General features: G+C 33.3%; 4 protein-coding genes across 5 annotated transcripts; 3 read left to right on the top strand and 1 right to left on the bottom strand.

Moving 5' to 3' along the window:
* The first annotated feature begins 2,822 nt into the window (after window positions 1–2,822).
* On the top strand, window positions 2,823–4,504 carry LOC131619308 (replication protein A 70 kDa DNA-binding subunit C-like). The gene is made up of 7 exons (XM_058890419.1): window positions 2,823–3,051; window positions 3,134–3,401; window positions 3,496–3,586; window positions 3,667–3,794; window positions 3,875–3,947; window positions 4,036–4,183; window positions 4,289–4,504. Exons 1-7 carry the CDS (start codon window positions 2,911–2,913, stop codon window positions 4,502–4,504), a joined length of 1,065 nt encoding a protein of 354 aa, XP_058746402.1. The 5' UTR covers window positions 2,823–2,910.
* Window positions 4,505–6,209: 1,705 nt separating this feature from the next.
* Window positions 6,210–10,776, top strand: LOC131619307 (uncharacterized). The gene is made up of 7 exons (XM_058890418.1): window positions 6,210–6,705; window positions 6,815–6,901; window positions 6,992–7,436; window positions 7,531–8,504; window positions 8,594–9,814; window positions 9,915–10,133; window positions 10,238–10,776. Exons 1-7 carry the CDS (start codon window positions 6,210–6,212, stop codon window positions 10,774–10,776), a joined length of 3,981 nt encoding a protein of 1,326 aa, XP_058746401.1.
* Window positions 10,777–11,520: 744 nt separating this feature from the next.
* LOC131617419 (uncharacterized) lies at window positions 11,521–12,501 on the bottom strand. Its single transcript, XM_058888708.1, has 4 exons — window positions 12,395–12,501; window positions 11,896–12,297; window positions 11,745–11,790; window positions 11,521–11,651 (listed from the first exon to the last, which is right to left on the bottom strand). The coding sequence occupies exons 1-4, from the start codon at window positions 12,427–12,429 to the stop codon at window positions 11,646–11,648; spliced, it is 489 nt and encodes a 162-aa protein (XP_058744691.1). The 5' UTR covers window positions 12,430–12,501; the 3' UTR covers window positions 11,521–11,645.
* Window positions 12,502–13,480: 979 nt separating this feature from the next.
* Window positions 13,481–20,783, top strand: LOC131620768 (ubiquitin-activating enzyme E1 1-like). Of its 2 annotated transcripts, none has more exons than XM_058891927.1 (7): window positions 13,481–13,638; window positions 13,860–14,236; window positions 15,311–15,528; window positions 16,681–17,475; window positions 18,311–19,179; window positions 19,278–19,710; window positions 19,928–20,783. In XM_058891927.1, exons 2-7 carry the CDS (start codon window positions 13,876–13,878, stop codon window positions 20,522–20,524), a joined length of 3,273 nt encoding a protein of 1,090 aa, XP_058747910.1. In that variant the 5' UTR covers window positions 13,481–13,638; window positions 13,860–13,875; the 3' UTR covers window positions 20,525–20,783. The 2 variants fall into 2 exon arrangements, with proteins under 2 accessions (XP_058747910.1, XP_058747909.1); XM_058891926.1 differs by having other exon boundaries at window positions 13,508–13,638; window positions 13,863–14,236.
* The last annotated feature ends 274 nt before the right edge of the window (window positions 20,784–21,057 follow it).

Here is a 21,057-nt window from a genome sequence, read left to right as displayed (position 1 = left end):
TTTGCTAGGAAAAGTATAATCATTCTGAAATAAATAGCTTTATAACAGATTTGATTAATAAATAACATCTACCTAATAGAATAATGATAGTTCAACCAATTTGAATCAAGAATTGTTTCTTGCTTCTAATACTAATGTTACCTTTTTATAAAATGTATGGACTAACAACTCTTTTTATGACTTTTATGCAGAACCAAAATATTTAATGCTTGGGAATTGGGTTTCTCAAAGTCCTAATACTATTTCTGCATATACATATAAGGTTTGACATTGGTTCTTTTGTGTTGAATGAAAAACACTAGACAACATATTTGTTATTTTAATATTAAACTTAATGTGTTGCAACTTCAAAATTTGATTTGGAGTTAACTGGAAGTACTTTTTTTAAAAATTTGAGGGATATATCTTTGACAACCGAAGTATTATTATCATTTAGCTCGATAAAATTATAATGTTGTAAATCTATAATATAAGAAGGGAAATGGTTCTGGAAAACACCACTATGTCCCTGCTTCTATATCTGCCATGTGTCTAAAATAGGGGTATTTGTTGTCCAAAATTTACTTTTTCCAACCGATGATGTCACTTTGTTCCATTACAACTACATAATTACTAAATTTTGCCTTTGGTTGTCAGGAATAAACAAAACGCTGATGTCACGTAGCTCTTTTTGTTTCCAAATCAACCAAAGCAAACCTATTTTGATGCTTTTTCACATTTACTTCATCATATCACTTTTAATTTTCAAAACCCTTTCTCTTTCTTCATCCACAAACTTATGTCTAAGTTATGAGTAAATCAATATATATGAAAAATTGAAATATATATTATTGCTATAACACAGTTTTGATAAAATTATTATGTTTTTATTTTAAAAATATATTTTTCTAATGAAAATTATAATCTATTTTGGTAACATAATTTTGCTTTTTTTATTAACATTTTAATTATATTTTAAAAATAAAGACTGCGTATCATAGCACATAGGGGTAACTCTGATGTTTCAATGTTCAATTCTGTTTTTTATTTTATGTATGTGTTGTAAGAAGAAATGGATGAAGAAACAAATCATATAAATCTTTTTGAGAAATCTTATGGAGTTAAAATCAAATGAAGTCATGGTAAGAAATTCCCCTAAATTTGGTTTAGTCAAATCTTTAAACTATTACACATCAGTTTATGTTGTTCAGCTGCAGTCATCAAGACAACAAAGTTTACAGAATCAGGTGATAAAAATTCACCTTTTTAGTTGCAAATTGATAAGTTAAAGTTGTTGCCTAACCTAAATCAAACACATATATATTTATTAATAATTTTTTTCACCAAAATTTATGTCAATTATAAAATGATTATTTAGTTGATGTTTATAATAATAATAATAATAATAATAATAATAATAATAATAATAATAATAATAATAATAATAATAATAATGAAAATCATATTAACCCAAATTATGCTTATATTTTATCATTTGATTTGACAATGCTATGCGCATTAAAAAAATTTACGAATCAAATTTTTATTGGTATACGGGAAAAAATATATTACTGATTCAAATATTTTTATAAATGATGTCAAAATACGAAACAATCTTTGATTAACCCAAATTATTTTTATAAATAATATTATTTGTGAAATGCTAACCAGTGCGTTTAGGACACTCTTTAAGTGATTAAAATAATATATTTTTTTTAAATGCGTGTATTCAAACATTGAAAATTAAAATATTGACTTTTATAAAAAAATATTTTAACAAACTACTATATCTATTTCTACACATTCCATTTATGTTTTTAAGAAACTACTACCTTTTTACAATATTTTTTTATCACCACCCTCTATAAATAAAAAATAATTTATTAACCCTTTGTTTTTTAAGTCATTCTCACTTTATTTTCATTTCTCTATTATATATAGAAAAAATTATAACTATTATAAATGGAAACAATTTTACTATTAATCTAAATATTGGATACCAAATTTATTTATCAATAACTTGTTTCAAATATGTGAAAACATTAAGGTGAAAAATAATACTATTGTACATAAACAAAACAACTTTACTACTGATCTAACTTTAATATATGACACAAATTATTATTGTAATAAACAGTAACAACTATACTACTAATTTATCTTCTAAATAAAAAATATATTAATCAATTTTTTTTATTTTACAATTTGATTTTTCTTTCATTTCATTTTTATTATGTATTAAAAACAAATTCGCGTCCCGTACCAGTACCCGTGCGTACGCACGGGTATCCCGCTAGTTGAGGTAGAAGAAGGAAAGATAGCAGAGCAAGAACATGAAAAGAAAACTCAAATTTCAATTCACCAACTCATTGCGAAACCCTAGGTAGAAGTATTGGTGCATTCTACGGTAACATTGAACAATAGTACTCACATTTATTGTTACCTTTTTAGTTTTTAGTACAAAAATTAATTATTTTTAATTAATAATTGTATACGCCAATCTATTTTAATATATAAAAATGAATTACTACCAAATTGCCTTAATTACCCTAATGACAAACAATAAAACATGGTTTTGCATACCCCTGAGCGTAATTTTACATTTAATCATCATTACATTCCCACACTTTACTTAATGCAAAAGTTATTTATTGGAATATGCAAAAACGTGTACTGCACTCTATAATTTAGCTGCATGTGGAACATACATATTTATGATAAACAAACTTTTCATCATTTCTCCCTATGTCTATATATTTTCGTATCAAGTCTAACCACTGCATGTGTAAACTTTTCCATCTCCCTATTCTCATTTTTCAAACAGCAGTGGAGCGGTAGGGTTTCTCTTCACCTTCACCATTTCCATTATTTTTTCTTCATTCAACCTTACTGATAGAGTTCTGTTTCTTCCACTACTTTTCTCAACAGAATATGAGCAGAAAGTTTTCCCCGATTAAGGATCTCAACGATTCAAAAGAAACATGGAGATTGGCCGTTCGAGTTGTTGATTTTTGGAGTGTTATCAACAGCAAGGGTAAGGAGCATCTGGAGATGGTTCTAATGGACGTATCGGTAATGATCCGTATTCTCTCAACAAGTTTATTAGGTTATTATATTTTTCAGTTATGATATTGTTGTTGTTTGTCATCGTCAGGGTGATAGGATACAAGTTTTGATTCGTTCTGACCACACACCAAAATGGAAAGCAAGAATACGCGAAAACATGTCTTGCATAATCAACAATGGAACTGTTTATGAAAACGATTTTCAGTGGAAGCTTTGTGATCACGACAAGAAATTTGTGTTTATTGGTGGTACAACTGTTAAGGAAGTTGAAATTCAGAACCTTCCTCCCAAAAGATTTTTTTTCAAAGACTTTAATGATATTCTTGGAGGAAATTGTGAGATGAACCGACTTGAAGGTAAATATATTAGGTCATTTGATTTCTTCATACTACAATGTTGTTTATTATTACAGAAGTTGATTTTAACTTTCTCTCTTACTATGTTTTGTAGATATCATTGGTGTGGTTCAAGAAATCAACAATTTTCAATACAACAATTCTGGAAAAAAATCATTTGTTTCACTGAGTCTTAAAGACTTGAAGTAAATTATCTCAATTCAAATATTACAACTGTGTTCCATCATTATTATCTTATTGATATTTTTTATGTTTATTTCTGCAGAGGAGTCATTGTTAACTGCACATTATGGGAGAGCTACGGAACAAAATTTTTGGACTTCTACCACGACGAAAAAAACAGTGGTGCTATTGTAATAATACTAACTCATGCAATGATAAAGGAATCACAAGGTTTGTATCAATAATCTCCTATTTTTCAAATACTATTCGCAGAGCAATAAATTTGATACTCTATTTTTGGTCTTTTTCAGTCTCAAATGGTTGGAGTGGATCTAAGTTGCTTATTAACGAAGACATTCCAGAGATAACTGAGTATTTATCAAAGTATACACAAATTGTTATATTCTTAAAGTATAATAAGCTCCCTTAAAATTTATCATCATTTACATTCATTTTTGGTTCAATGTTTCAGGTTACCGTCAAATGAGCAGACTGAAAAGCCTTCGCAGTCTTCGAAGGGAATGTCTCTTTGGTCTGGTGCCTCTCAATTCACCCCAGTCGAAAGTTTCGTTCATAAGGCCAAGTGTATTTCTCTCAGTGAACTTTGCAAGGTGAAACAGGTACATGGTTATAACAAATTTCAAATAGTAAGATCAATATTATTTTATACAGATGATTTTTGTTAGAGTGTTGCATTTTTTTATATTCAACTTATTGTATCTTAGGACATGTTATGCGTTACTGTTGGAACAACTCAAAGATTTTTTGTCTCAAAACACGGTTGGTTTTATTATGGGTGTACTAAATGTTCTCTAAAGGCATCTGATGTGAACAATCCATACAAATGTTCATGTGGACAGAATGTAGAACATGCCATACCGAGGTTGTATTTTTCAACCTTTAATCAGATTAATTCATTTGCCATTATTCAATATTTGTAGTGTTCTAATTTTATTTTCCTATGCATTTATGTAAAAAGGTATCGAGTTGACATATATGTAGTTGATGGTGATTCCAAATTTCGCTTTGTGTTTTGGGACTCTGACTGTGCCGACATTATTGGAAAGTCTGCTGATAGTATTTATAAAGCAATGCTTGAGGTTCATTTTAATTCATTACCTATTTTAATGTTTATTTGTATATGAATGAAGTACTTACATTGAATTTAATGTGCAGGAAGGTGACGACGACCCAATGATATATCCAGATGATCTTGACATGCTACTTGGTAAAAAGATGGCGTTTAGGGCTAAAGTTCAGCCAACATTTGGCCAAGCATCTGTTTGGAAACTTTCCTATGATGAAGAGTTTGTAAAGGAAATTGAGAAAGATTATATTACTGATGAAGTATGGAAATTTTTCTTTGCACATCTACATATGTCTATTTATCAATATTTGTATCTTAATCTTCATCTCAATATCTGATTTGCAGGGAGATAGCAAATCTTTAAACCAAAACCCAGTTGTTGATCGTGTTGATGAATCCATTGTATGTTAATGTTGACTAAACTTTAGCCTGTTAATTACAGTATTTTCTTTATACTTACTGTTAATTTGTTTTCTTCCAGGAGTCGTTGTCGGCATATGGAGAAAATGATCCTGATAAACAAGTGACCAATACTCCATCCAAAGGAAGTCTTGTTTATCTTGATGCTGAAGATTCCGAATTACAAGCGTATGGTACTACCCAGCTCTCAGGAACCAAGCCTGCAAAGAAAGTTAAGATTGAATCGGATGCATGAAGACTCCACCAGAACCACTTTAATTTCCATCATTATTGTTATTTTGTGATATTTTCTTGACAGTTGTTTTAATGTTTTGGTACAAGATACACGAGTTATGATCCATGGATTAAATATCAATTATCATTTTGTCATACGATATCAAATATCAATTATCATTTTGGTTTTCTTATAATTTCTCTGTAGCAATGGTGTATGGTATGTTGTTTGTGTTTAATATTGCATGATATATTGCCCGATTATACAATGCTAAGTATATTAACTGTTGTTTGTGTTTAATATTGCGTGATATGTTGTCCGATTATACAAACGATCCATATTATTTGGAAACAAATTAGTGGTAAACCATCCTACATGATATTTCTTCTTACCTGCAAGTGAAAATTAATTTTTGAATAATAAATTATATATCAGAATCGCTTTGATTTGCACAGTATTTTTTCATTAAACCATAATTTTGGCAATGTTATTTACAGTAATGTTTTACAAATTTTGGCAATGTAATTTTGGCAACTTGATTTGAATACTGCATGCATTATTTAAATATAACCTCACCAAATGTGTTTTACAAATTTTTTAATGTCGCTCTTGAAAACTGCACCAGCATCATGTCAACCATCATACCTACCTGACATATGAACAGTAGCTTGCACTACATTCTCATCTTATTTGTGCACGCTTCAGGCAATTATGGTTGCTTGGTGCATTCATTTTTTGCTTATTTAATGATTAAGTCACAATATTTTTAACTGCATAAAATAGGGAGATGACATAAACTTTTCATATTCAGCTATTTCCCTCCATAAACAAATAGTTTGGAGGGAGTCTTTGTCTATATATTTCATGCTTCCCTGCATATTCATCCATATTTTGCAGAATGATTGTATCTTCAAAGTAAGAAATCATGGAAAAGAAACAAAGCGATGAGCATGATCACTTCATGAATGTTATCAGAAGAAAAAGGCAATTTGATGCTAGACATCATAGAATTCGTGTTCTACGAGCTAAGAGAGCCAAGGCATTGGCGGCAATGAACAAAGAAAATGCATGTCAAACTCAACCCCCTGCTGATACTATATCTTCGCATTTCAGATTACCACTATCTTCTATTTCTCCAAATATTCCAAGTTCCACCATAACTGATCGAAATACACAGCAGAAAACTCACAATGTATCAACATTGAATACATTGCCAAGTTCATTAGCAAAAAAACGCCCAAGAGTTGTTTCTGTAAAGAACATTAACAATTTAGGAGTTAACCTCAGAAGGAGATTTGATAACCAGTTTATGAGCGGTGCGACGGCATCTTCAAGCCATACACCTAATCCAGATTCCAGCACCAACGAACTTTTCCAAGATGACAGTGAAGGGGATGAAGGTTCCGGTAATTCTTCAGATGGTTAGTATCTTTATTGTGATGGATTATTAACCGATTTTGAATGTTCTTACACTTAACCAAATATAATAACATAATATTTTCTAACTCATATTATTATATGCTGCTGTAGCCTGCAGTTCAGTTTCCAACTATTCAAATGACGAGCATGAAGTAGGTTTTGACACTGACATTGAAGAAGTAGATGTTCAAAGATCAGGTTGTATTTTATTTTATTGATATGTTTCTTTATTTAAAAAATCATTATCTATTATGTTATTTTACCTGACAACTGTACATTTTTGTTTAGGAGAATACTACGATTTAGGTGACCCATCATGTGAGTGTCAGCAATGTGGTGCAAATATGTGGTATATGGAGAGGAAAAACAAGTCTCGACATTCTGCTAATCCTAAGTTCTCAATGTGTTGTGGAGAAGGAAAGGTTCAAATACCTTTGTTGAGACAACCTCCACCCGTATTGCAGAGCCTGTTGTTTGAACAAAACGAAAGTGAATCAAAAATATTCCAACAACAGATTCGTCTTTACAATATGATGTTCGCATTTACTTCTCCGGGTGCTAAAATGGATAACAGATTTAATAATGGTAGAGGTCCCCCTAACTATCGTATTCAAGGTCAAACATGTCATCGTATAGGCAGCATGTTACCTTTGCCAGGTGAAAAGGCCCGTTTTGCCCAACTATATATATACGATACTGAACATGAAGTTCAGAATAGATTTGATATTTTCAGGTTTTTACTTTATACATCTTTGTTTCAACACTGTATATTATTTTGTTGTTGCAATTCTCAACATTCTGAACTCTATATGTTGGATGTTTTGCAGAAAAAGGGACGGAGTTGATATTAATATAGTTGAAAAGTTGTCTTCAATGTTATATGAACATAATGTTCATGCTCAGTCATTCAAGATGGCAAGGGACATACTTTCTCAAGGAAATGTTGCAGATCTAAAACTCCGTCTCATTTCTGATCGTCAAAATGATGGAAGAATATATAATCAACCAACAGTTTCAGAAGTTGCTGCTCTCATTGTTGGTGATGTTGATACTGCCGAAAAAAGGGATATTATAATGCAAAAACAATGTGGCCAACTTCAGAGAATAGATGAATATCACACTTCTTATTTGGGTTTTCAATATCCTTTACTTTTCCCTTACGGCGAAGATGGTTACAGACCAAACATACGGCATCGCAATAAAGGATCTACAGCGGTCCGTAATGCAGAAACAACGACCACGGTATCGGAAATTGACGATGTTCCATGGGAGGATGCAACCAAGAGAAACAGACTTACAATCAGAGAGTGGTTCGCCTTTAGGATTCAGTCAAGAAAAAACGAGGCACAGACAATTCTCAGGTCAAGGAGGTTATTTCAACAGTTTTTGGTAGATGGTTTTACAATGATGGAATCCGAGAGACTTCGATGGTTAAGAAAGAATCAGTCAAAACTACGAGTAGGGAAGTATGATCATCTTGCAGATGCTAGGACAAATGGACATACACGTGGTGCAGCTACAGGGAAAAGAGTTGTCCTACCTTCGTCGTATGTTGGAAGCCGTAGATTTATGGATCAGTTATATTTCGATGGCATGGCAATTTGTAGTTATGTTGGATTTCCTGATTTGTTTATTACATTCACATGTAATCCCAATTGGCCAGAAATACAGCGCGTATTAAGTTCTACAAATCTGAAAGCGTCTGATCGTCCGGATCTCATAACAAGAATCTTCAAATTGAAATTTGATTCGTTACTGTCCGATTTGACTAAAAAGAGTATCATGGGAAAGGTTCTTGCGTGTAAGTAATTTGTAAGTTTGATTAATTTAATTTCCTTATTCATTTTTAATGTAATGTTATAGGCTAATATGTTCATTTTATATTTGTAGATATGTACACAATTGAGTTCCAAAAAAGAGGGTTGCCCCATGCGCACATATTAATTTTCCTTCATCCGTCGAGCAAGTACCCAACACCCGCTGACATTGATCGTATCATATCAGCAGAAATACCAAACAAAGACACCGACGAAGAGTTATATAACTTGGTCAAATCTCACATGATACACGGACCTTGCGGAAATGCTTTTCGTAATTCTACGTGTATGAAGGAAGGAAAATGTTCTAAATACTTCCCTAAAGATTTCAGACGTGATACGATCGTTGATCAAGATGGATATCCGGTGTATAGACGAAGGGACAACGGACACACAGTTTCTAAGAATGGAATTGAGATTGATAACAGATTTGTTGTTCCTTACAATGCAAAGTTATTGTTGAAGTACAGAGCTCATATTAATATGGAATGGTGCAATCAAAGCACATCCGTCAAATATTTGTTTAAATACATCAACAAAGGATACGACAGAATAACTGCTGCAATTGTCATGAATGAAGATGGATCTGTTTCGCAACACGAAACCGTCGATGAAATAAAGCAGTATATTGACTGTAGGTACGTTTCTCCAAGTGAAGCTGCTTGGAGAATTTATGGTTTTTCCATTCATGGAAGAAAACCAGCTGTAGAAAGACTTCACTTTCATGGGGAGGGACAAAATTCTGTTTTTTATACTGATGTCAGTCCCATTACCAAAGTCCTTGATAAACCGAGCGTTACTGAGTCGATGTTCACTTCATGGTTTGAAGCAAACAAGAAATACGACGAAGCGCGCCAACTAACGTATAGCAATTTTGTTTCAAAGTTTGTATACGTTAAGAAAAAAAGAGAGTGGAAACCCAGACAAAAGGGATACACAATTGGAAGACTAATTTGGGTTCCTCCAACTACCGGGGAGTTGTACTATCTAAGGATGATGCTAACACATGTGAAAGGGCCGAAAAGCTACGATGAAATAAAGACAGTAAACAATGTTAGGTACGATACTTTCCGTGATGCATGTTTTGCTATGGGATTTATTGGGGATGATCGAGAATTCATAGCTGCAATAACAGAAGCATTTCATTGGGGTTCTGGACATTATTTGAGATTACTTTTTGTTCACATGTTATTGTCAAGTAGCATTAATAGGCCAAAGCATGTATGGAGTAAAACTCAACATCTGTTATCTGATGGAATTCTGTATTCTCAGCAAAGGATTGCAAACAACAGAGGTATATTACAAAAATATGATCACAGTAATTAATTACACATAATATTACTATGCTATTCCAATATTTACCAGCGATTTATTTATTTTTGTTCATTTAACAGATCTGCGCCTAACAAATGAAGAAATTCTCAATCTGACGTTGATTGAAATTGAAAAACTTCTCCAACGCAGTAGAAAGAGTTTAAGTGATTTTCCTGGAATGCCAAAACCACATGGTTACATAAATGAGGAGCTTGGAAATAATTTAATTTACGAAGAGAGAAACTACGATCCTGCTGAACAACTTCAACAGTTTAATACGCTGTATAATAACCTCACAGGTGTAAATAGTAGTTAACATCAATTAGGCAGAAGAATTTCATATAACTTAGAAACTTATATTTCTAATATGAAGCATCTAAATTATGTGTTGACTTTATTTCAGATGAACAAAGAGATGTGTTCAAACAAATCTTGACAGCTGTTGATACCCAGAACGGAGGGGTATTCTTTTTGTATGGATACGGCGGTACAGGGAAAACATACATGTGGAGAACATTAGCTTCCTACATAAGATCAAGAAGACAAATATGCTTGACAGTTGCCTCTTCAGGTATTGCATCCCTTTTGCTCCCCGGTGGTCGAACGGCACATTCGAAATTTAAAATTCCGATCCCCACACTTGAATCTTCGACATGCGACATTAACAAGGGTAGTGACAGGGGTAACATGCTAAAATTATCTAAATTGATAATTTGGGATGAAGCTCCCATGTGTCACAAATTTTGTTTTGAAGCTTTGGATAAAACACTCAGAGATATCATGGGTGGAACCAGGTCATCTGATAAAATATTTGGTGGGAAGGTAATTGTGTTTGGTGGGGATTTCAGACAGATTCTACCGGTTATTCCAAGAGGCAGCCGTTCAGATATAATTCATGCAACTATCAATTCAACACTTTGTGACATATTAAAAAAACAATAGGAATTTATATATCTTTTCTTATACATAATTAACTCAGTTATAATTCATGTTACAATATTTTTTACACATATTGACATCCTTATGTGTGTTTATCAACATATATATTATTCATAATTTAAAGTTTATGCAAATAATAGTTGATAAATAATCCATATATAATTCTTTTAAAAATATTAATTACACAAAAGAATATCTTTTACTAAGAAAAGTTGACAAGTTGTTTTTTTTCCACTCGCCTATTAAATAAAAATTAATTATACAATCTAATATGAAATTTATAGTTTCTAATATTACTTTGCTTATTGATCCCACTAATTTTAATATTATACAAAACATTTTTATTACTATTCTTCAACACTTACTAATATGTTTCAAAAACATTGGGAATTTATATATATATTTGTATACATACTTAACTAAACTATAATACATGTTTCAAGATTTATTAGCCATACTGATATGCTTATGTGCATATTTCAATATATATATCAGAGTTCCCATTCTCCTATTAACTTGAAGTTTATGTTGAAAAATAAGTAAAATATTAAACATAACCAAATTATACTAACAGGAGTACATAAATGATAATTTTAAACCATGCTCATCCATTTGATTTTCACACATTGTTGCAAAGCATATGACTATTATATTGCAATTATAGAGTAGCAAGGATAACATTAGCTGTTTCAATCCAAAGAAAACTGATGAATAACAAACACAAAAAGTCTTAAACATAACATTAATCCACATACAACTGAAATAGAAAAAAAAAAAAGCCCAACAACATCATCCAAAACAATCTACTGTTCTTCCAAAACTTTGCACTTCTTCATTCACCATAGCCATCAATACCCAACAACACATATTCTTTAACCCTGCAATACAACAGAATGATAATTTTTCTGTTAACTTTCAGAAACATACAATGACAGCAACAAATAATTTAACACGTAAAACATATATCTAACCATTCTTTTCAGCTTCTCCACCAACTCTGTCCATATCATCCATTCTCTGTCATTTAAACAACATACACAGACTTAATGCTTAAATTTAAATTGAATTCATATAACCTAATAGCATGCCTTTTCGGAAAATCGGATAATAACATTCTTATACCTTTCATTTTCAAAGAAAAAATTCCCAATATACACTGAGTTCGATATTTCTATCATTCTGGGGTTTATCTCCAGTCCAACACTTCCCAGAACATCCGTTAAAAATTCCACGTCTTCAAGTACAGCGAACCTCAAGCCACCCCTCAATTCCTGATGCTTCCCCGACCACCTGATTCCAAGCATCTCATCCTGCCACACCCCTGCTATGTTCTGAATCTTACTTCCCCTTTGCCAGGCGCATGCAACACCATCCATCACATGCAAAGCCCACTCAGTGCACAACTTGGTAATCCGCTCTTTCTTCGTCTTCAAACTCATCCGCAACATCTTCGATCTTTGCTTCATCCTCCTTTTAATCGCCAATCGTTTGACTGGGTCTTGAACAACAAAAAATTTCATAGTTCTGCAAAATCAGAAAAAATAATGAACAAAAGTGACATTTCATAACAAACAAACGAAACAATGAGATTCGATTACAGAAAAAAAAGAACGAAGAGTACCTGCAAGCCTTTGCAACTTGGGAGAAGCTACCCATTTTGTGAAATCTCCAACTCACGGATTAGGTTTCAGGATTTGGTACTTGAAGAGTGGAAAAAAACTGTGTCCTTTCTACTATATATACTCAAACTCCCATTACCTGTTAGACTTCCTTTTAGTAGGTAAACGTGCACAAGTTTTTGGAAACTGTTGAAATGCCTTTTTCTGTACATGTAGAAGTAAATTTAATTATATCTTTTTAATAGTAATAATTAATTTCACACCATAATCTAAAAGTCAAATGATTTTATTGGGTGGGAAAATAATTGATTGATTTATATTTATTATATAATGTAATACAAATACTTAATTATTTCATTGCATAGATTATTAAACATGTTAGTGCATCAAACATGACTTTATATTTATAGCAAAAAACAAATTAAAAATACCTATTTAAATTTATATTGAATTTTTAATTATCATCGAATAAATTGTTTATCTTAATTAATATATTATTTTATATAAATCGTTAACCGTAATTTTTTTTGTTTAATGTTTATTCCTACCGACTTTACGTGACCCGCTATTTCACATTAGTACATCATTTCTACAGTATCTAAAACTTTATTTATTTAATTGTTTTTATAATAATTATTTATTTATAATACTATGAACTTTTTTATCCAATTTTAATATCATATTGAAAACAAATAAAAATTTATACATTAAATTAATATGGATATGCTAATTATTATTTACGAATTTTTTTTGTTTAATTATTATAACTTTTATTAGAATTCTTTAACCATAAACATATTAAATATATTAAATATTTATACCGACTTTACGTGACCCGTGCGAGCGCACGGGTCCTTTACTAGTAGATTTAAAAAAATCTGATTCCCACGATTACAAATCTAGACGGTCTAGAATAATTTAAAATTAATTTAATACAAACTAAATAAATATGAACGGTTAGATTCAAATCAATAATCAAAGATTAATTACTACATGTAATTATTGTTTTCACCGTAACAAATCCGTGCATCTCGTTAAAGTTGAACACATTTTCTGCAAATTCCATAAATACCCTTTCTCCACATCTCAATGTTCTTTTATTACCAAATCAAACCAAACCAAACCTCACTGTGACTCTTCATAATTCTAAACCCAACCAAAAGAATACCAAACTTTCTCTCTCATTTCACTTCCGATTCTCACTTTCCGATCAGATTCCTTCCTTCATTCGCCGGAGTTCCAATCGGTACGTTACCTATCTCCGCTTCCGTCTCGTTTCTCAGATTCGTCTTTTTATGTTTTCAATTTCATCGCTTCGTTGTTGTTTACTCGAATCACGTTTCAGTTAGGGTTTTTGGATTTTATCGTTTTCTCGATCTCGATTCTAGCTTGATTAATTTGTTTTTATCTTTTTTGTTGCGTTGCGTTGATATTATCTATGGTTCGAATTTGTCGTCGCGTTTTCAGCAGCTTGTTGCACTATATGCTTCCTAGAAAGAGAGCTAGTGAAGGAGGAGTGAATCTAGAAGAACAGATTAACAACAACAGCAACAACAACGGTTCTGCTAAGAAGGCTCGGATCGGTTCTACAGCTGCTTGCTCGCGTGAATCTGCCGTGAACGAGAGTGACCGGAGCTTTGGTAGCGGCGGAAACAACAATAACAGTAACAGCGGAGCGAATTTGATTGCGGCATCGACTATGGCTTTTGGAAATTCGAAACCTCAGGAGATTGACGAGGATCTGCATAGCCGTCAGCTTGCTGTGTATGGCCGCGAGACTATGAGGAGGCTTTTTGCCTCTAGTGTTCTTGTTTCGGGGATGCGAGGACTTGGTGCTGAGATTGGTAATTGTGTCTTAAACTCGGTCTTTTAACTAGCTTATGTCTTGATGTTTTATTGCGTGGATAGATGTAAGGATGGTTTGTTTTTATTTCTTTTCATGTTAGGCTGATATATTTGATAAATGAAGGTAGTGATTAATTGGAATTTGGAAGATGAGCTTATTGTTTGTTTGAAGTTTATTTGAATTTATCTCATAACATGAATATTTGGAATAGTGTTTTAATACGCTTGTAACAATAATTTTATGATATGCCCATGATCTTCTCGTTGATAAACTCGTGGGATAACTTATAAAGTAACAGTTAGTTGACCTCCTTAGAATAGCTTATTGAACTAGTGTTTAGGGTGCGTTTAGATATACTATTTATTGATGTGATTATAACATGTTTTACTTTTTTCTACAATCAAGATGGAATGAGGGTAAACTCTTCATTAGCTGTTAGTTTATTATACTAAGCTATATTGAGTAGCTTACGTAATAAACTGAAAATAAATTATGAACATGTTATAGGTTATTTTTACAAGTATTTCCAGAATAACCTTTCTAACTCTCCCTTAGTAAGACCATTACAAAGTGAACACTTGATCTTTAGATTATGTGATCTAGAATGGAAAGTAATTGTATAGGTCTGCCATCCTTAATGGAGCTTTAACCTCTCCTGGCATATAACAATTATTTATTATGTTAGTAGGTTTGGTTGATTGCTTCTTTCAGCTAAAGAAAATTCACTGAAAAATAATTTATTAGTTGTGCTAATAAATTTCACCGAAATATCAATTTCCAGTTGTCATATTCAGTGTTACTAAATTTATAGCTATAACTTGGGATATTAATTTTCTGTATGTACATGTATGTATGCTTATACCAGAGGTTATAGTGTCATTGCTGCTTTCATAGGGGCAACCATGCCGAATGTCCTCACTTATGCGACATTCAGTTTAGACTAATTAAGAGATCTTTGAGTTGAAATTTGAACCATTTCATTTTACTAGTGATTTTTTTAGTAACAGTTTCACGGTAAAATCTCAAATCTGCCAGCTTTGTAATACCTTTTATTGGAATTTACTGCATGCAGCGAAGAATCTTATTCTGGCTGGTGTTAAATCTGTAACCCTGCACGATGAAGGGAATGTAGAATTATGGGATTTGTCCAGCAATTTTGTTTTTTCCGAGAACGATATTGGTAAAAACAGGGCAGTGGCTTCTGTCAGTAAGTTACAGGAACTCAATAATGCAGTGCTTGTATTAAGCTTGACAACTCAGCTAACAAAAGAACAACTTTCTAATTTCCAGGTACTTCTACTTTTGCTCTCTGCTTATTTTTTGGAGTCCTACTTTTTTTCTTCCCAATGCATTTATATGTATATCTTCAATATATCAAGTGATTATATATGGCATTGTAGGAATGAGTTTTCTTTTTCATGCCTTAATCGTGCAATGATAAACTTAACTCTTGATTTTACTAGTGATTTACGTGTTTACGATTCTGCATTAGCTTAGTTTTATAAGACAATTTGTTAAATGTTAGCCAATATTTGATTTAAGTATTTATGTGTTGCAATATCTATTGGTTTTAAAAAGTAAATTTACCTTTTCAGTATTGTTACTTGTTAAGGACAACTATTATATATGAGTTTGTGATTTTTTCCATCATTTCATTTTTTTATTTCACCATTTCTTTTTGGTCTTTAATAAATATTTATCTATTTAAGTTAATTATGCTTTATTATGGTGATGGAATGTTGAATTATTTTATTTGTGTAGGCTACTCCTGTTTTCCTAGACTCTCGAGCTTGATAATCTTGGTGCTAACATACCTCTATAGTTTACATTTGTGGTTTATTTGCTTTTGCTAATATCTTAACTAGGGAAAGTTCTCGTGACTACAAAACTAGAACACTGAAAGATCGGTTGCTAATTATGTAGAATGAGAATTGAGAATAGAAGATTGCAGTATGTGTAATTAATAAGTTATTGAATGAAGGATAATCATCTGTATTGAAATTTTGAAAGGAAATAGAATAGAACATTACAGCCAATTAAGAAGCATAATAGGTGATTAACGTTTATTGTAGTCGGTATTTTAGTGGCTAGGTTCTATTCTAAGGTTTACTAGTGATATTACATGTTCTGTGGTATGGGTGTCAACGATAACATGATCAGAGCAGAGAGACAACTAGTTGCATCTATTACCTTATGTATTGGTATATTTGTAAAGGGCCCACAAGGGGCGACGTGGAAAGGAAATGACGTAGCACCTCGTCCACAACACCTTCCTGATCACCTATTTACTATATAGTAGATCAATTAAACTAGTCATGTTTGAGGAGCAAGTTGGAACTTGTCTGTTTCAGTAACCATGTCCTCTTTTGGAATTTTGTAATGTGTCTATTTGTTTCTGAGTTATTTGAATAACTACTAATTTGTTGTTTCACTATTTTGTAGGCAGTTGTTTTTACTGAAATCAGTCTTGAGAAAGCTGTCGAGTTCAATGATTATTGTCACAGTCATCAGCCTCCTATTGCTTTTGTTAAAAGTGAAGTTAGAGGTCTTTTTGGTGCTGTGTTTTGTGATTTTGGACCCGAGTTTACTGTTTCTGATGTTGATGGAGAGGAACCCCATACTGGAATAATTGCTTCTATCGGCAATGATAACCCTGCTCTTGTATCTTGTGTTGATGATGAGAGACTTGAGTTTCAGGATGGAGACCTTGTTGTCTTCTCGGAGGTTCATGGTATGAAAGAGTTGAATGACGGAAAGCCAAGAAAGATTAAAAATGCTAGAGCTTATTCGTTCACTCTTGAGGAAGACACCACAAACTATGGTGCCTATGAGAAAGGTGGTATTGTCACACAGGTTAAACAACCAAAGGTTTTGAACTTCAAACCACTAAGGGAAGCACTCTCTGATCCAGGTGAATTTCTTCTCAGTGATTTTTCCAAGTTTGACCGCCCACCTCTCCTGCATTTAGCATTCCAGGCTCTGGACAAGTTCATTTCTGAGACGGGCCGCTTCCCTGTTGCTGGCTCGGAGGATGACGCACAGAAATTTATTTCTATTGCCAATAGTATTAATGGAAACTTAGGTGATGGAAGATTGGAAGATGTGAATCCAACACTTCTACAGCAGTTTGCCTTTGGTGCTAGGGCAGTATTGAATCCTATGGCCGCCATGTTTGGTGGCATTGTAGGACAAGAGGTTGTTAAGGCATGCTCTGGAAAATTTCATCCACTTTTCCAGGTAATTAGTAGTATTTTTTGCTAAGCCTTATATCCTTATTTTTAAATATTATTTTTAGTGAAAATGAAATGAGCGCATAGGAAAGTACTTAACCATAATAATGCTTCCAAGTTTGGCAGCCATTTGAGTTTTGTATGTTCAGTTTGCTGCTTCGGTTGAGATTTTTTTCGACACGGCTACTGTTGAGATTTTTAATAGTGGATATATGTATCTTATGTCTTTGGTAGAAATCATTCTTGAGCTTAGCATAATTATATTTTAAACAAAAACATCCTATATCTTATCTTGGATCTTAGGAAAAAGCCTCCCCCATCTTTGAGCAAAGCAGTTTGTTGATAATGATGCTTAGAATAAATGAAATTTGGTAAAGATTATCATTCAATTGTTTAGATTTTGGACCATTTTTATAATATCTGTGGTTCACCCTAGTATTGTAGTATTGCATGTTCTTCCATCTTTGAGCAAAGCCGTTTGTTGAAAGTGATGCTTACTTTAAACAAAATTTGGTCTAAGTTATCATTCAATTGTTTAAATTTTGGACCATTTTTATAATATCCATGGTTCTCCCAAGTATTGTAGTATTGCACGTTCTTCCATCTGCGTGCGTGTTCAACAACCTTTCTAAATGTAATCCGTACCTCGAGGCAATGATACAAGTTTTTAAAACAGTTCCTAGATATACTGGGATTAATATGTTTTTGGGTAGCTTATAAAATACTAAAGCTCTTGGAGAATTTCATGTTTTAGCTTTTTTGTTCCTCCATATATTTCTTCTTGTCAAAGTTGTATTTTGTGGTTGTTGTATTAACTTCTGTTTCTCTTCTGACCTCTGCAGTTTTTCTACTTTGACTCGGTGGAATCACTTCCAACAGAACCATTGCATCCTAATGATTTAAAACCAATAAATAGTCGATATGATGCACAGATTTCAGTTTTTGGGCAAAAATTACAGAAGAAATTTGAAGATGCTCAGGTGTTTGTTGTTGGATCTGGTGCTCTGGGATGTGAATTTTTGAAAAATCTTGCCCTAATGGGAGTCTCTTGTGGAGGTCAGGGGAAGCTGACAGTTACTGATGATGATGTCATAGAGAAGAGTAACTTAAGTAGGCAGTTCCTTTTCCGTGATTGGAATATTGGTCAGGCTAAGTCTACTGTTGCTGCTTCAGCTGCTGCATCTATAAACCCTCGACTGAATATTGTAGCTCTACAAAATCGTGTTGGCGCTGAAACTGAAAATGTTTTTCACGATACCTTTTGGGAAAACTTGAGTGTTGTAGTTAATGCACTAGACAATGTGAATGCAAGACTATATGTAGATCAGAGATGCTTGTATTTCCAGAAACCACTTCTTGAATCTGGAACACTTGGTGCTAAATGCAATACCCAAATGGTCATTCCCCACCTAACAGAAAACTATGGGGCCTCAAGAGATCCACCTGAGAAACAAGCACCAATGTGTACTGTGCACTCATTTCCACACAATATTGACCACTGCTTGACATGGGCTCGATCAGAGTTTGAGGGTTTGCTAGAGAAAACTCCAGCTGAAGTAAATGCATATTTATCAAATCCAAATGAATATACTAATGCAATGAGGAATGCTGGTGATGCTCAGGCTAGGGATAACTTAGAGCGTGTACTTGAATGCTTGGACAAGGAGAAGTGTGAGACTTTAGAAGATTGTATTACGTGGGCTAGGCTTAAGTATGATTGTTTGACTTAATATGCTTTATTTATGATATTTCATGTCCGTGCAGATTAGTTTTTTCTTTATGTACTCAATCATGGTTTTTTATTCACAGGTTTGAAGATTATTTTGCGAACCGAGTGAAGCAATTAGCTTATACTTTTCCCGAAGATGCTGCAACCAGTACTGGAGCTCCTTTTTGGTCTGCACCAAAACGATTCCCTCGTCCACTGCAGTTCTCCACCTCTGATCAGAGTCATCTCCAGTTTTTGATGGCAGCCTCTATACTACGAGCAGAAACATTTGGTATCCCTATCCCTGACTGGGTGAATAACCCTACAAAGTTGGCTGAATTTGTTGATAGAATGATAGTACCCGATTTTCAGCCCAGGAAGGATGCAAAAATTGTGACAGATGAGAAGGCCACCAGTCTCTCTACTGCTTCTGTGGATGATGCAGCTGTTATTGATGATCTAATCGTCAAGTTAGAGAGATGCCGGTCAAATCTGCAGCCAGAGTTCAGGATGAAGCCGATCCAGTTTGAGAAGGTATATTTTTTACTTTTATTGACGGAAATTTCACCATGTTACCCAGTAAAGTCCTTTCTTTTTTCTTAAATTGTATTTGCTGGTTTCAATTGGGAATTTTGGAAGTTTGTCTGTGCTTAGAATAGGATCTGGGTTCACACTACATCCACTTTTGTGCCGGTGGTTTATTTATTTTCATCCGAACTGAGAAATTGTTTTTCTATTTAAAAAATTGCAGGATGATGATACAAACTACCACATGGATGTGATAGCTGGGCTTGCCAACATGAGGGCACGGAATTACAGCATTCCCGAAGTTGACAAGCTCAAGGCCAAATTTATCGCAGGGAGGATCATTCCAGCAATTGCAACCTCAACTGCTATGGCCACTGGCCTTGTTTGCCTGGAGTTGTACAAAGCTTTGGATGGAGGGCACAAACTCGAAGACTACCGAAACACATTTGCGAACTTAGCCCTACCTCTCTTTTCCATTGCTGAGCCAGTTCCAGCAAAGGTCATCAAGCATCAAGATTTGAGTTGGACGGTTTGGGACAGATGGATCATAAAAAACAATCCTACTCTCAGGGAGCTTCTTGATTGGCTGAAGGAAAAAGGTTTGAATGCTTATAGTATTTCTTGTGGAAGTTGTCTGCTTTACAATAGCATGTTTCCTAGGCACAAAGAGAGGATGGACAAAAAAGTTGTGGATTTAGCAAGGGATGTAGCCAAGATGGAAATCCCTTCCTACCGTCGTCACATCGATGTTGTTGTGGCCTGTGAGGACGACGATGATAACGATATTGATATCCCTCAAGTATCTATTTATTTCCGCTGAGTTGTTTTCATCCAATTGGTTGTGTCTTAAATTTATCTTTAGTTAGAAAGACAATGTTCGACTTTACTGTTTCATTTATGTAGTGCCTTCAGGTAAGGTGTCATTGACCATCCCACACTTCATATATGAATTGAAAAGCGACTTTCATTTATGTTGTATCATTTGTTTGCTTCTTGACTAATTTTGTAAGTTTATCCTTGTTTGTTGAGATGGTAAATTGATGGTATGTCATCTTGTGCATCTCATCTGACTTTGGTTATTTTTTTTGGCTACTATTTTATGGGAGTAAACGCGTTTAATAGAATTGCTCTTGGTTGCATAGGTAGTTTCATTGATTTTTTTTCTTACATTTAGGGTTGGATACTTTTTAGGAAATTGTAGTTTATACTTGGTTGCATTGGTAGTTTCATTGAATTCACAAGTAGTTATTCAAATTTTGTTCCATTAATTTTAGTTTAGTTTAATTGTGTCAAATAGAAAACGAGTCATCCATTGTTGGACCTCATTAACCTTTACGTGGTGTCATTTTTTCT

The sequence above is a fragment of the Vicia villosa genome, linkage group LG7, assembly GCF_029867415.1.
Source record: "Vicia villosa cultivar HV-30 ecotype Madison, WI linkage group LG7, Vvil1.0, whole genome shotgun sequence".
NCBI classification, from domain to species: Eukaryota; Viridiplantae; Streptophyta; class Magnoliopsida; order Fabales; family Fabaceae; genus Vicia; species Vicia villosa.
Note: the sequence above shows the minus strand (reverse complement) of the source record. Positions and strands in the feature narration are given on the sequence as shown.